Here is a 15,082-nt window from a genome sequence, read left to right as displayed (position 1 = left end):
ACATTACATCTGCCGAGCTTCCTTGGTCTACCAGAACTATGTGGACCTTCCTTCCCGCTGTAACAAGCGAGATGACTATTGGATCGTTGTCATGAGGCACAACGTCCCTGAGATCTTCCCTTGTGAACGTGATGTCCACGTCTGGTGAGTGATCCTCGAACATGTCCACCGTCATCACAGACCTCGCATACTTCTTCCTCTGTGACGCGGTGCATCCACCACCCGAGAAACCTCTGCAATGGTGTGGATCTCTCCGTGAGTAGGCATCTCGTGCTGCTGAGCCTCACCACCTGCGGGCTGGGAGCTCGACGCGCCCCCCGTCCTTCTATCCAACAAGTAATCGTTTAGGAACCCGCTCTTGACCAGGTCGTCGAGCTGGTATCCTAAAGCCAAACATGAGTCCACGGTGTGGCCAAAGCCCTGGTGGAATTCGCACCAGGCGTCTGGCTTTGGTCCCAACACCTTGTCGCCCACCTTCTCGGGCGCCTTCAGCCTGGCTGCTATATTGGGAATGGCGATCAGGTCCACCAACCCCATGACAAACTTATGCTTCGGCGAGCGATTGTACTCCCGACGTGCCAGTTGAGGGCGCCTTGGGCCCCTGCCCTTGTTATTCCTTGGATCATAAGGATGGCGAGTCCTCTGATCCCTCTTGGTCGCCGCTGTCTCCAGCACCCTCTGTGGCTGGATCCTGGTCTGGGCACGTGGCCTAACGGGGGCCACGCTTCCCCTCTTCTCGGCGACCTCACTTTCATCGACGATGTGGGCCACCGCAAGTCGCCTAACCTCAGCAAACGTGGCGGGGTGAGCCCTGATCAACGCCTCGCAGAAGGGTCCCGGCAGCACGCCCTTCTTGAATGCGTAGACCAACATCTCTTCGTCCTTGGCCGGCGAGCGGACCATCTGCGCCCCAAAACGATTCAAGTAGTCCCTGAGGGACTCTCCCTGGTATTGCCTTATGTCGAACAAATCATAAGACACCCTAGGCGGCGCCTTGTTCACTATGTACTGCTCGACGAAGATCTTCAAAAACTGCTGGAAATTGGTTATGTGGCCTGTAGGCAGGCTCACAAACCATTCCAGCGCCGTCCCCTGGAGTGTGCTCACAAACATCTTGCAATACACAGCATCCGATCCTCCTGACAACATCATCTGCGTGTGGAACGTGGTGAGATGTGCCTCAGGATCCTCCATGTCGGTAAAAACAGCCTTCACGGGTACCACACTCGCAGGGATAGGCGTGTCTGTAATCGCCTGAGCGAAAGGCATGGGGAAAACGCGAGGCGGCGTTGACGGCGCGACCTCTTCAGCGACTGGGCGCCCTCGCTGCTCCTGAAGAGCTTGGCGCAATTCCTCAGTCACTCTGCTAAGCTCTTCATTCCTGGCCTGAGAGGCGACCAGGTCCTCATGCATCTTCGCCTGCTCTATGCGCGAGGCTTCCACATTCGCCTGCAACGCGCGCATGATTTCCACCATCTGCGCCATAGTCATGGCGCTTTCAGCAGCAACTGGCGCAACCGGACTTGAACGGTTGCTCCTCATCTTTCTCATGAAAACTTGACAGATCACAAAGAGCGATGAACAACACCTTCTTCAGCGACGATCGATTCAGCGATCAATCGGTCAGAGCTTCGCAAAACTCCCAAGAACTTCAAGAACACAACCTCAACAGCAAACCTTCACAGAAACTCACGACTCCACCACAAACCACCGCTTCTTCCACGAAAATCCGAACGAGTGGCGAAACTTAGATTTCACCGGTTAAAACTTGCGTAAGCAGCGAAAAACCTCACCTCACCGAACAAGAACTCAAACGAACGGTGGAAAACACGAAACTACCGAACAAAGCTTAGATGAACGGCGGAAAATGGTTGCACCAGCACACAACCACACAGAAACTGCAGAAACTTCCAAGAACTCACGCTGTGGATGGGAACAGGTTTTACACGGCCCCACGGTGGGCGCCTGATGATCCTGCCTGTTGACCGGGACGCAAGAACCTTGCCTCGTCAAACCTAGATCGACTTCTGCACCGTGTTAGCCTCCATCCTTCACCGTGATTCACCTCAAGAACCTGGAAAAGACAGAACGGCGCCGCTGTGGCCGATCACGCTCCGACGCCCAAGTCAGCGACTGAACCACCAAATACTAAGAGAAAACTCAAGAACTCTAAGGAACCGTGCAAAATTCTCTCTCAGCATATTCAAGACTCGCAAGCGTAAAGAAGTAATCTAAACGTGCGTACCTCAGATGTTCGTTAGGATCTCTTATATACCTGCGCACTTTCTCTCTCCAGACAGTTACACATCTGGACACGTGGCTCGCATCCAGCTGTACACGTGTCACCATCTGGAGCATCCCTGACTTGAGCGCCACTTCTTACTCTTCAGGTTTTTGGCTAAGTCACTTATGCATGACACAACTCAGTGCATAGCTGCCTTGGAGCGTGATCTCTTCTGAGTGGCGAGTTCGGGTGCCTTCGTACACACCTTCCCTGTGGTCTCGCCGGCCGCCTTCATGATCCACTTTACTTGCTTCACTGTGTATGTTCAGGTAAGCTGCCTTCCGACCTCATCCTCTGCCTAGCTGGGAAATGACCATCTGACTTCATCTTCGGCGATGTCCTTGCTTCGGCGATCTCTAATCACTAGGTCGTCGAGGGTTCGCATCTGGCGACTTCATCTCAAACCCGGTGACCGCCGGTTTATGTATGCTAGAGACTGGGGCACGCCAACTTAATAACTGGCGACCACACGAGTCCCCCGACTTCCTTTCCTTCTGCCAGCCATGGACCCACCCAGCTCAACACGCCTACATTATAGCTTGATGCCACGTCATCACTTCCGACTACCAGGACGGTACACTTTCCTATAACTATAAGTATTATACATAGATTTATTATTTTATATAATTTTAATTTAATTGAATTTTTTTTAAATGGTTACTGTAAATAAAAGAATTTAAAATTAGAATATATTTAATATTTTCTTAACTCAAAACACAAAGGTGACGTAAAAGTTGTCTGAAAACATACTAAACACACGTGTCAATCGAACTTCGTTCTAGAATGTTTTCTTTTCCAATCAACTTATTTTTATTCATTTTAGTTTGGATCTACTCATATGCAGTGTCGCAGTTCATGTTGGGAAATTCAAGCCAATCTCAGTTTTTTATATTTTTTATTCATTCAAAAAATCCGTTAATTAATTTAAAATAAATGAAATATTTAAAAGGAAAACAGATAAATATGGGATGAAAAAAAAATGAGTAAGAATTATCTCTTACTGGAGCAAGAAGTTGTTGTTCCTTAATAACCTCAAAATCAAAACCTAAAATATCGAAAAGTCAGTTTCACTTTCCACCTCCTGACGAGCTCAGTTGTAATAACAAAAATCAAGAGAAACGAGAAGATCTGTTATCTGTGCAAATCAACGGTCGAGAATTTGCTTTCTATCTCCCTTTCCGTGACTCTGACTGTGATTGCACCTTCAGTTTCTACTAACATTGACAATATAATAATATAAAAAATAAATAAAAGGTTAATATTTATTGTTGTCTTAAAATCACGTTTTGTTCTTGCATGTCAATCCGATCAGATTCTGAAGTCAATGGTCTTGATTTGAGGGTTGCTTCGCGCACAAAGTAAGCTTCTCTGGAACTCTAGTTTTCCTGGTTCTCCCAGGTATTGTTGCATCGTTTCCTCTTTTATTATTGTGTTCACTGATAAATTGATTCCTTTTGGCACATATAATTTTTTTATTATATTAGTATGAATTTTTTTAATTATTGGTAATATTTTAGATCCCCATATTCTGATTATTTTTTCTCCCTATTTATACTTAGTTCCATTCATGGAACCTAAACAAAACCCTAGGATGAGTTGATTTTCTTGTTTTTACTTTCAGCCTAGGTTGATTTTTGAGAAGCGAAAATTTCTTGTTTGATGGGTACGGTGGAGGCTCGATCAAAGGAACTATCTGGGTGTTCATCGCCTTCTCCAGAGAACGACAAGAACGAGCTCAGGGAAGCTCTGTGTGCTCTAAAAAATGGGGCCTCAGAAAACGGGATTGGTTTCAGTGGCCATGGAAACCAAGGTTTGGGGGATGGTGGGGGTGTTGAAGTGGTGAAAGACAAGGTCTCCGAGACCAATTTTTCGGACAAGATGGGCTTTGCTGGGAGGGAAAGGGAGGATGGCTGTCAAGGTTTGGCTGATTCTGAGATGAATGGAGTCTCCTCTTTGTTGAAAATGAGAGAGAGTGGTAGGAACTTGATGTTTTCTCATGGTGGTGAGAGTGATAGTACTGGGAAGTTGAACACTGAGGACAGTTCTTTTGAGGATGGAATGGAAGGAGAAAGAGATTCAACCAAAATTGAGAGTGAGGATGATCAAAATGGGAAAACTGTGACTGTAGATGTTCCAATTGCTGATACAAGTGAAAACAAGGATTTGGAAATGGAAGATTTGGGTGCTGAAGGATGTGGGGGGTTTTCTATTGGAGATTTTGTCTGGGGGAAAGTTAAGAGTCATCCCTGGTGGCCTGGCAGGATTTATGACCCTTCTGATGCTTCTGATTTTGCTTTGAAGCTGAGACAAAAGAATAGACTTCTTGTGGCGTATTTTGGAGATGGAACCTTTGCTTGGTGCCATCCTTCTCAGTTGAAGCCGTTTGAGGAGAACTTTGAGGATATGGTCAAGCAGAGTGGCTCCCGAGCTTTTATCAATGCTGTACAGGAAGCTGTTAATGAGGTTGGAAGGCTTTTGGATTTGAAGATGAGTTCTTCTGCGGTGAAAGAAACTGAATTTACTCGGCCACTCGCAGGCAATTCTGGTGTCAAGGAGAGAATTCTTATACCTGAAAATGGTACAGAGAAACTTTCCGATGTTCTCATTGATCCAGCAGAATTACTTTCTCGAGTGAAACAAATTGCAGAAATTATTTCCATTGCTAATGTTCTGGAGCTGGAAATATTGAGGGCTAGGCTTTCAGCCTTTTATCTGTCGAAAGGAGGTTATAGATTACCTATGTATGAGGCACCCCAGCCAATTCAAGGACTTGAAGATAGTGTAAGGGATAAAAATGTAGGCAGCAATGAAGGTGCAGTCGAAGTACCTGTCCATGGGCCATTTGAAGAGGACTACTCTACCATGCCAGTGAGCCCAAAATCTGGTGGATTGAATCTTTCACATGGGATTTCAGGAAATAGGTTGAATCATAGGATTAAGCAGAAAAGCATTGCTGAAATTATGGGAGAGGACAAAGATTTCAGTGCCAAGAATAAGGTGGGAGATGCAACTGAAAAAGTCACTGTTAGAAAGAAGAGGAAAGGCAGCGAGGATACAATGGTATCCAACCCTGTGCAGAAGAGGAAAGAGTTGTTCCCAAATACTTATAGAAATAAGGCAGGTGCCGAAAATGATGGTTATAGCTGCGGCAAGGAGAACAGTGACAATGGAGCATTGGCGCAGTTGAAAAAGAAGAAAAAGGTTTTTGGTATTGGAAAAGCTAGTAGTGCGAGCAAAAAGGAAACTGATCAAGAAGGGAAGGCCCAAGGAAACAGTGAGAAGGGTTCTCTGTCAAGAGAAAGGAAGAAAAGCAAGTACTTGTCCCCTCCTTTCACTATTCCTACCAGAGACCAGAGGAAAGGAGAGATAGAAATAGAATCCCCTAAAGTTTCTGGCAAAGATCAGGTATCAGAGCCAATGACCAGAGCTTCTGACAAACTTCTGGAGTCCCCTGTACCTTGGAAGTTGAATGGTGACCCATTTCAGGAGAAATTTTCTAAGGAACTTTCAATAGAACATGACTTTCCCGATAGCTCAAATCACCAAACATCAAAATATGATGAGGACAAGACTATTGATACCACAAAAATCCAGGTTCCATTGGGGGAAGTACTGCGTGAAGTTCGTTGTGCAGCTATTAATCCACAAACTCCGACGGATACCATTTCCCTTGAAAGAGTTGCGGAATTTATTTTTATCTACAGAAACTCCATATTTCGCCAAGGATCCAACTACAAAGTATACAAGAAGCTTAAACCTGGAAAGAAGAGAAAGAAGCCAGAATCTGATGTTGGGATGCTGGGGAAAGATCAAATACAATCTGATCATATTTCAGCTCATAAAGATTCAGAGCCAAAGAAAAGAAGAAGAAAGAATGAGACAACTTCAGGTTTGCCTAAAGAGAAGCAATCGGCCACTCCTAAGGCTGGCAAGAAGGGGACTAATAAAAATGCGTCAGGTGCTACCCTTTTTGCCTCATTTGAGCCAGGATCCTCTCTGCCTTCAAAATCGGATCTTATCACTTTGTATAGTAAGTTTGGTACTCTGAATGAATCAGAAACGGCTATGTTTTCTAGTGATTACGCTGCTCAAGTGTTCTTCCTGAAAGCCTCTGATGCTGAAAAGGCCTTAAGCGATTCACAGAACATGAACCCCTTCGGCTCTTCCAAAGCCACTTTCAGACTCCAGTATCTTTCTTCTGGTTCCAAGTCTGAAAAATCCATATCCAAAACATCTTCTCCGAAGAAGAAAGACAAGACTCCAGCCAAGCCATCTACTTCGCTGTCACCAGGTAGTGAAGCATACAAATTGAACTACATAAAGCAGAAACTTCAGGGTCTCACCTTAATCCTAGAAGCATCGGATGCTAAATCATCTGATATCAAGAAAAAATTAGAGAGTGAGATGAAAGGGCTTTTGGAGGATGTGAACAAAATGGTTGAATCTTCTTCCTAAATAAGGCATGGAATACTAGCAATTATTCAGCTAGTAATCAGGGTAGGTTTATGATATGTTATTTCTATTTAGTTGACTGTCTTTATTTGAGGATCAATTTATTTGTCTCGTTTGAGCCTAGTTTTATTGAAGAGGTAAAATTACTCATATCAGTTTGTTGTGTAGGAGGATATGTAACTTGTTTTATGCATAGGCTGTATAGACACCGACATCCATTTAGATTTTCTGCCCTTATGATAGTGGTGAACAAACAGCTTTTAAGGATAAAAGGTATAATATTTTCATATCTGTAATGTTGTGTGAAATACTTTAATTCTGGCGTAGCTGCAACTCATGATGATGATTGAATAAGAAAAGAGATGGTGGAACCCTTTTGTTGAAAGGTTCTTTGCCCCTGTTGGGTTGATTCTCTCATGTAGCTTTTATTGTGGTTATCAATGAATCAAGAGATATGGAAGTAGTTCTGTAAAATTGGCATCCAGGGGTCTCAACACCTACGAAATCAGTTTGACTACGAAGGGATTGTTTGACGACATAACAGATAAATTAATTCTGGTTGGCTGTTTTAGATATGGAAGTGAAATTATCTTATTGGGGATACACTGGCGGGGTTTGCTATCATGGATAGAGAAATGGTACTAGGAATAAAATCATGAGTAGTAGTCCATCATTGAAGGGAATTATCAAACCAAAAATATCAGCACTTTGGTTTACTTCTATATAAACACGTCTCCAAATAATTATGACAATTACGACAGATCTCGTTTATTCAATGTAAAATTTTCTTCCAATGTTTTGATTCTTTAGAGCTGTCAGCGGCTTTGACCATCTCCACATTTGAGGGAATGTTTACCTGACTGCTTACGTCCAGTTCCTAAAAGTTAACAGCTGAACCAGAGCTACTCTACTGCCAACGATACGGAATTCATTCTGATGATTTTTTATAGGGAAAATATTTTTTATAAAGAATTTGAAATTATTAAATAAATTATGTTGCTTGGATAAATATATTCTTTTTAAAAAAAGTAAAATTCTAAGATTTTATGAGATGGATTTGAAATTTTTTAGATAATTCTAAATTTCGTCTAAAAACGGAGAATTTGATGGTTTTTCTATTTTTTTTTCTTTGTTCAATTTATGTATGATGGATTTGTGTCTTCTTCTTTGCGGTTTTTGAGTGGATTTGCGAAAGCTCTATGGTTTGATGGTGGAACAAGACTCTCCTAGGAGTTGTGATAACCTTGAAGGTGCATGAGAAGTATGATTTGAGAAAGGTGAGGCCTACTCTTTTTGGAGGAGAAAGTTTCGGAAGATTAAAAGCCTAATCCTAAGAAGTTTTAGGCAAAGAATGAGAATGACACAAATTTGACAGCATTTCACTAATGAATTAATCTTGCCTTTACATGACCCAAGCTCCTCTATTTATAGCAAGAGTGGGTTGAATATGAAAAGAGAATTGGAGGGAAATTCAAATGTTGGCACATGGAAAGGTGGCTCCTAAATTCAGCACATGTGAGGTAGGTTCTAGAATTCTTCCATGTGCTAGGAATTCTAGAACCTTACGCTTCACTTAGGCGTGGGTTGGACCTAAGTTTAATTAGGAGTAGGAAACTCTAATTAAACTTAGGTTAGCATTTTAGGTACCACTTTGCATGTTCAACCAAAATACAAAAGAATTAAACTATGCTACTTTTGACAAAAAATAAAAAGTTATTCCACACTAGAGTTTATGACATGTAAAATGTGTCATCTTGACCCCTCTTTGACCATAACTATAGTGGTTGTCTCAATGTGACATTTTGGTGGCCTCTCAATGGATTGGTGTTGGGGCCTCTTCCATCATCCCCTCCCTCTTCAAAAGGATTTGTCCTCAAATCCAAGGCTTCGTCCTCGTCATTAGTAGGGGGATGTATGTGGCTGGATGGTGTCCATCATCTCCTCCTTCTTGAGAAAATCTATCCTCAGATCAACAGGGTTGATCTCGGATAACAGCCTCTTGCTTTGACAACTATGCTCGTCCTCCCGGATCAAACATCCATCTATGGGAATCATCAAACAAAGTAGATGAGTTAGTTGAAGCAGTTGTATAAAAATCAATTTTATGAAGTTGCCATTTTTTTGTTTTTCTATTGTTTTTGGCAACTGTATCGTCCCGTATCCGGGCGTTGACAAAGTCAAGGTCAAAGTCAACGCCTGGAGTCAAAGTCAACACAAAGCGTCGCCTAGGTGAAAAGACGCCAAGTTCCAGCGTCGCCAAGAGGAAGCGTCGTCAAGGCAAGGCGTCGCCCAACCAGGGCGTCGCCAAGATCAAATATCGCTAAGGCAAGGCAATCACAGTGTGGTTCCCCGATACCCATGGGTAGGAAAGACTATGGAGGGAGCGACGCCGTGGGAAGGCCTTAGGTCCCGATGATCCGGGACAGTGATAAAGAGAAGGAAAAGGTGGCTTCAAGGCCATAGTGATAGCACCAGTGAAGGGCAGCCTGACTCGTGAAGTACCCCTGCCGCCTCAGAGACGCCTTTGGGACAGATACGACTCAAGGGGAGGGTCGCGCCCAGGGCAGCTAGGTGCAGGGTACGAGGGGAAGGCAGATACGCTCTCAAAGTGAGTGACTAGATGATTGGGGGCATGAGTTGGCACCCAAAAAGTCACCCCTTGCGCAGTAGCACTCCCAAGCAGGAGGACTCACACGTAGAAACGTCCCCAGATGGGCAGAAACGTCCCCAGATGGGGTCACGGCGCTGTGAGGCCCTCCACGTGTACGACAGCCAGGCCAGAATAGAAACACCACTTAGTCAGGTACCAGGTAATTAAAGTCATTCAATATAGTTTCTGTTTTGAGCGTTTAAGGTACTATAAAGGCTCCCAAGCGTTTCAACGTCTTAAATGCGCTACGTTTTCTAATTAGACGCGTTAATTAAGTGCGTTACGTTTATGATTAAAAGCGCTTTAAGGCACTTTAAATGCTTGGGCAGTTTAAATAGCGCCGGGAATGTTGGAAACAGGGTTGGAACTTTTGGCAAATTTCCCAGAGACTCTTTGGTTGCTTGCTCGAGCCTTGAGGTTACGCACAAGGGACTAGGGAAGGATTTTTGCTAGAAGGAGAAATAGACACTAGACACAGTTTCCTTTTTACCACCTTCCGAGTGCCATACGCGGTGCTCCGATACGGAGGTGCATAGTTTTGGTGTTTCTTGCTGCTGACTTGAGCGTCGGAGTGCAAACGGCCGCTAGGACGCCCTTTTGTCCTTCTTCTTTGCAGGAATCCACAGGTAACCAGTGGGAAGGAGTCCCTAGCTGACGGTTGAGGTCGCGCACGAAGACGTCCCAGGTCAACCGGACGGAACATTTGGCGCCCACCGTGGGGCAGATATAAAACATCAGTCCCATCACAAGTTTGAGAAGATCTACCAAGTTATAGTAACGTTGGAGGAGGTTGGAAGAGACCGTGACAATGGCCCCCACCAGACGAGGTACAGCACGCGCGGCCCCAGCAGAACTATCCATGCAACAGGTCCTAGAGATAATGCGGGGGCTGCAGGAGGATATGGCGGAGTCGAAACTGGAACAGGAACGCATGCAGGCAGATCTCGAAGCCTCGCATGAGAGGAATGAAGAGCTCCACCGCGTAAATGAGGAGTTGCGCCGGGGTCTGAGAAATAATCGGGGGCAACGTGAACATGACGAGATGGAGAACCACTCCCCGCCAAGGGAGTTTTCCACTCCCTTCTCGCAGGAGATTCTGGATGCAGTGATCCCAAACACGTTCGCAGGGCCCAAGGTGATCTTCACCGGGATGGAGGACCCTGAGACGCACCTCGCTGCATTTCACACACAGATGGTCCTGGTAGGCGGCTCTGACGCCGCCAAGTGCAAGCTCTTTATGAGCACCTTGACTGGGATGGCTATGGACTGGTTCATCAGCCTACCGGACGGTCATATCACCTCTTTCCGACAACTGTCACGATTGTTCAGGGAACAATACCTAGCAAACAAGGCCCCGCCGCCGGTCTCCTACGATTTGTTTGATGTGAAACAGTATCAAGGGGAGACCCTAAAGGAGTACATCAATCGCTTCGGGGCCCAGGTGGTAAAGGTTGGTACGACAGAGGAACCTATGATTGTGTACACATTCGTGAAGGGCGTATGCCCCGGTCCTTTTGGGGAATCCATCATTCGCAACCGCCCTAGGACTTTCGCTGAACTACGGCGTCGGGCGGTAGAACATATCGCTTCCGAGGGAGAGGTGTGTGTGAAGCGCACCAGCGTCGTATCCTCGTGCCCGAGGGGACCGACGCGAGCTCAACCCGCCAGGGTCAATGAGACCACGACGGGAAGGAAGAAACCAGATGGGAGACGCCCCTACGAGGCCAGAAAGCCCCAGCCCCGGGGTCCAACGGGAGGCGATCGCCCGGCCAGAGAAAGAACGAGGCCGGCGAGATACAATTTTCTGGTGGAGTTGAAGGACCTGATCGCCGTGCCTAACATAGCTGAGAGATTGAGACGACCGGCGAAGTCCGATAAGGTGTTGGGGCCTCGGAAAGACTCTTGGTGTGAGTTCCACGAGGCTTTCGGTCACCACATTGATAACTGCCTGTCGTTGGGTTACCAGCTGGATGAGCTGGTGAGAACCGGGTTTTTGAAGGATTATGTCGCAGAACCCACAACGACCGCCACCCTGCCGCCGCCAGCGGAAGAACAAGCACACGAGACGCCGGTTCTCGGCGAGGTCCATACCATAGCTGGAGGATTTTCCGACGGAGGACCCACCGCCTCCCAACGAAAGAAATACGCGAGGGGGGTCAACTCGATCGAAGAAAGAATTTCGGGTGCGCCGTGGGAGTCGGACCTCGTATTCACGAGAGGGGATCTCCGAGACGTGGTGCCGCACGACAATGACCCCGTGGTCATTTCAGTTGTCACAGCGGGGAGAAAGGTGCACAGAGTCCTTGTCGACAAGGGAAGTTCAGCAGACGTCATGTTCTGGTCGACATTCAATAAGTTGCGGTTATCCCCCGACCTTTTGAGGCCCTACACAGGGTGCCTGTATGGGTTTGCGGACAACCAGGTGGAAGTTCGAGGCTATCTGGAGTTGAGGACTACGTTCACAGACGGAGAGGCCTCGCGTACCGAAAGTATCCGGTACTTGGTCGTGAACGCCAGCTCCGCTTACAACATCTTGTTGGGCAGGCCGGCGTTGAACCGGTTGAACGCAGTAGCCTCCACACGCCATATGAAGATGAAGCTGCCGGACCTCAGTGGCAAGGTGATAGTCATCAAGTCAGATCAGGAGGAGGCAAGAAAATGCTATGAGAACAGCCTGAAAACGAAGAGAGGCGTGTTCATGGTGTATGAGCGTCCACCGTGCGTAGACACGACAATGATTGAGGCGACGCCCGCTGCGCCGACGCCTAACGAGGCCGTGCCCGTGAGGGCGATGCCAGAAACAGATGCACACATGGAGGAGGGCCCTGACGACGCGGTGCCCGTGGAAGAGGCGGCGCCCGTCGAGGATAGCGGGGAACAACCGGCAGCCAACGCCGTAGAGAGGGAGATTGGCGGCAAGACGTTCAAGTTAGGAAGTTTGCTGAGCCCAGAAGAACAGGAAGGGGTGGCAGAAGTGATTTCGCGCTACCTGGATGCTTTCGCATGGTCCGCCTCGGATATGCCCGGTATCGACCCTGATTTCCTGTGTCATCACCTCAGCATGGACGCCACGGTCCGCCCTGTGCGCCAAAGAAGGAGAAAGTTTAACGAGGAGAGACAGCAGGTGGTAAAGGATGAAACGCAGAAGCTGTTGAGTGCTGGCCACATCAGGGAGATTCAATACCCCGAGTGGCTAGCCAATGTCGTCTTGGTGAAAAAGGCGAATGGGAAGTGGAGGATGTGCGTGGACTTCACGGACCTAAATAAGGCGTGCCCGAAGGACTCGTACCCACTGCCCAGCATCGACGCGTTGGTGGATAGCGCATCTGGCAGCAAGGTGCTGAGCTTCCTGGACGCATTCTCAGGGTACAACCAGATCAAGATGCACCCGAGAGATGAGAGTAAAACTGCATTCATGACTGAGACTTGCAGTTACTGTTATAAGGTGATGCCTTTCGGGCTGAAGAACGCGGGCGCCACATACCAAAGGTTAATGGACAAGGTCTTGGCGCCCATGCTAGGGAGGAATGTGTACGCCTATGTAGATGACATGGTGGTGGCGCCGCAGGATAGGGCACAACACATGGCAGACCTGGAGGAGTTGTTCGTCACAATATCCAAGTACCGCCTCAAGTTAAACCCTGAGAAGTGTGTCTTCAGGGTAGAGGCCGGAAAGTTCTTGGGTTTTATGCTCACAGAGAGAGGGATAGAAGCGAATCCCGACAAATGTGCAGCGATCATCGCCATGTGAAGCCCGACGTCGGTGAAGGAAGTTCAGCAGTTGACGGGGCGAATGACGGCGCTCTCAAGGTTTGTTTCCGCCGGAGGAGAGAAGGGGCACCCATATTTCCAGTGCCTCAAGAGAAATAGTCGTTTCGCATGGACTGACGAGTGCGAAGCGGCTTTCATTAAGTTAAAGGAGTACCTGGCGACGCCACCGGTCCTCTGCAAACCGGTGATAGGCGTGCCCCTTCGGCTATATTTTACGGTAACGGAGCGGGCTATTAGCTCTGTGTTAGTCCAGGAGCAGGACCAGAGTCAAAAGCCCATCTATTTTGTGAGCAAGGCATTACAAGGTGCTGAGACGAGATAGCAGGTGCTAGAGAAGGCAGCATTAGCGGTGGTGTTTTCAGCCAGGAGGCTCCGTCATTACTTCCACAGCTTTACGGTGGTAGTGATGACAGACCTCCCTACACAGAAGGTGCTGCAGAAGCCTGACGTGGCGGGAAGAATGGTACGCTGGGCGGTGGAGCTGTCAGAATTCGACATTCAGTATGAGCCTAGAGGATCCATCAAAGGGCAAGTGTACGCAGATTTTATAGCGGAACTCTCGCCCGGAGGTGAGCAAGAGGTGGAAGTGGGCTCGCAGTGGCTGCTCTCGGTTGATGGCTCTTCCAACCAACAAGGAAGTGGAGCGGGAATAGTCTTGGAGGGACCCAACGGCGTACTCATTGAGCAAGCTCTGCGCTTCGCCTTCAAGGCAAGTAATAATCAGGCGGAATACGAAGCCCTGATAGCGGGAATGCTCCTGGCCAAGGAGATGGGCGCGCAGAACCTCCTGGTGAAAAGCGATTCCCAGCTGATTACGGGGCAGGTGTCGGGTGAGTTCCAGGCGAAGGACCCACAGATGGCAGCGTATCTCATATACGTCCAACTATTGAAGGGAGCATTTAACGCTCTTGAGCTAGTACATGTCCCAAGGGAGCAGAATGCCAGAGCTGACCTGCTTGCCAAGCTGGCCAGCTCAGGCAAGGGGGGTAGACAGAGGACAGTAATCCAAGAGACACTCAAAGCTCCGCGTAAATTCGTGGAAGATAACAGGGTGGATGTCCTCCAGATCTGTACATCAAGAGAGAGTCCAAGGAATCATCGCTCTCTGACCCAAGATACGCTGAAGACACCCCGCATCAGCACGTACGCGGATATGCCTGAAGAAGGAAGACAAATGCAGGTATGTGTCCTAATCGAGGGAGACACCTGGATGACGCCATACAAACGGTACCTGGCAGATGGGGCTCTCCTAGTGGAGCCGGAAGAGGGTAAGAAGGTCAAGAGAAATGCCGCAAGATATACTCTGGTGGATGGAGTGTTGTTCAGGCACGGTTTCACTCACCCTATCCTAACGTGTGTAAGTGGCGACGAGTGTACCAGGATAATGGCGGAGCTCCACGAAGGCATTTGCGGGAGCCACGTAGGAGTAATTGAACCATTCCTTTTTTTATTAATGTCAGCATTTCGTATATAGGTTATTATGATACGCGCAGGGTTCTTCTGGCCAACAGTAAAAGAGGACTGCGATCCATATATAGCCCGTGGCCTTTTCATACATGGGGAATCGACATCCTGGGCCCGTTCCCACTGGCAATAAGGCAGATGAAGTATTTGATCGTTGCCATCGAGTACTTCACCAAGTGGATAGAGGCAGAGCCCGTGGCACAGATCACTGCGCACAAGGTACAACACTTTGTGTGGAAGAACATTGTGTGCCGCTTTGGCGTACCTAGGCGTTTGATATCCGATAACGGAACCCAGTTCGCCAGTCAGCAGTTGAGAAATTTGTGCGCTGAGGTAGGTATCAAGCAAGTGTTCGCATCAGTCGAACACCCCCAGACCAACGGGCAAGTGGAGTCAGCAAACAGAGTTTTGCTGAGAGGATTAAAGAGAAGGTTAGAGAAGGCCAAAGGGGCGTGGGCGGA

At 47.6% G+C, this 15,082-nt stretch overlaps 1 protein-coding gene across 3 annotated transcripts; it reads left to right on the top strand.

The window, feature by feature from the left end:
* Positions 1-3,314: 3,314 nt before the first annotated feature.
* LOC137823727 (PWWP domain-containing protein 3-like) lies at positions 3,315-7,032 on the top strand. 3 transcript variants are annotated; one of them, XM_068628968.1, is made up of 3 exons: positions 3,315-3,434; positions 3,597-3,642; positions 3,906-7,032. In XM_068628968.1, the coding sequence occupies exon 3, from the start codon at positions 3,944-3,946 to the stop codon at positions 6,737-6,739; it is 2,796 nt and encodes a 931-aa protein (XP_068485069.1). In that variant the 5' UTR covers positions 3,315-3,434; positions 3,597-3,642; positions 3,906-3,943; the 3' UTR covers positions 6,740-7,032. The 3 variants fall into 3 exon arrangements, with proteins under 3 accessions (XP_068485069.1, XP_068485067.1, XP_068485066.1); XM_068628966.1 differs by having other exon boundaries at positions 3,343-3,434; positions 3,597-3,682; XM_068628965.1 differs by lacking the exon at positions 3,315-3,434 and having other exon boundaries at positions 3,544-3,682.
* The last annotated feature ends 8,050 nt before the right edge of the window (positions 7,033-15,082 follow it).

The sequence above is a fragment of the Phaseolus vulgaris genome, chromosome 8 (assembly GCF_000499845.2).
Source record: "Phaseolus vulgaris cultivar G19833 chromosome 8, P. vulgaris v2.0, whole genome shotgun sequence".
In the NCBI taxonomy this organism is placed as follows: domain Eukaryota; kingdom Viridiplantae; phylum Streptophyta; class Magnoliopsida; order Fabales; family Fabaceae; genus Phaseolus; species Phaseolus vulgaris.
This window is presented reverse-complemented; position numbering and strand designations above follow the sequence as displayed.

Excerpts from the sequence above, each read along its gene's own strand:
- LOC137823727 (XM_068628968.1), top strand. The coding sequence starts at position 3,944 with ATGGGTACGGTGGAGGCTCGATCAAAGGAACTATCTGGGTGTTCATCG.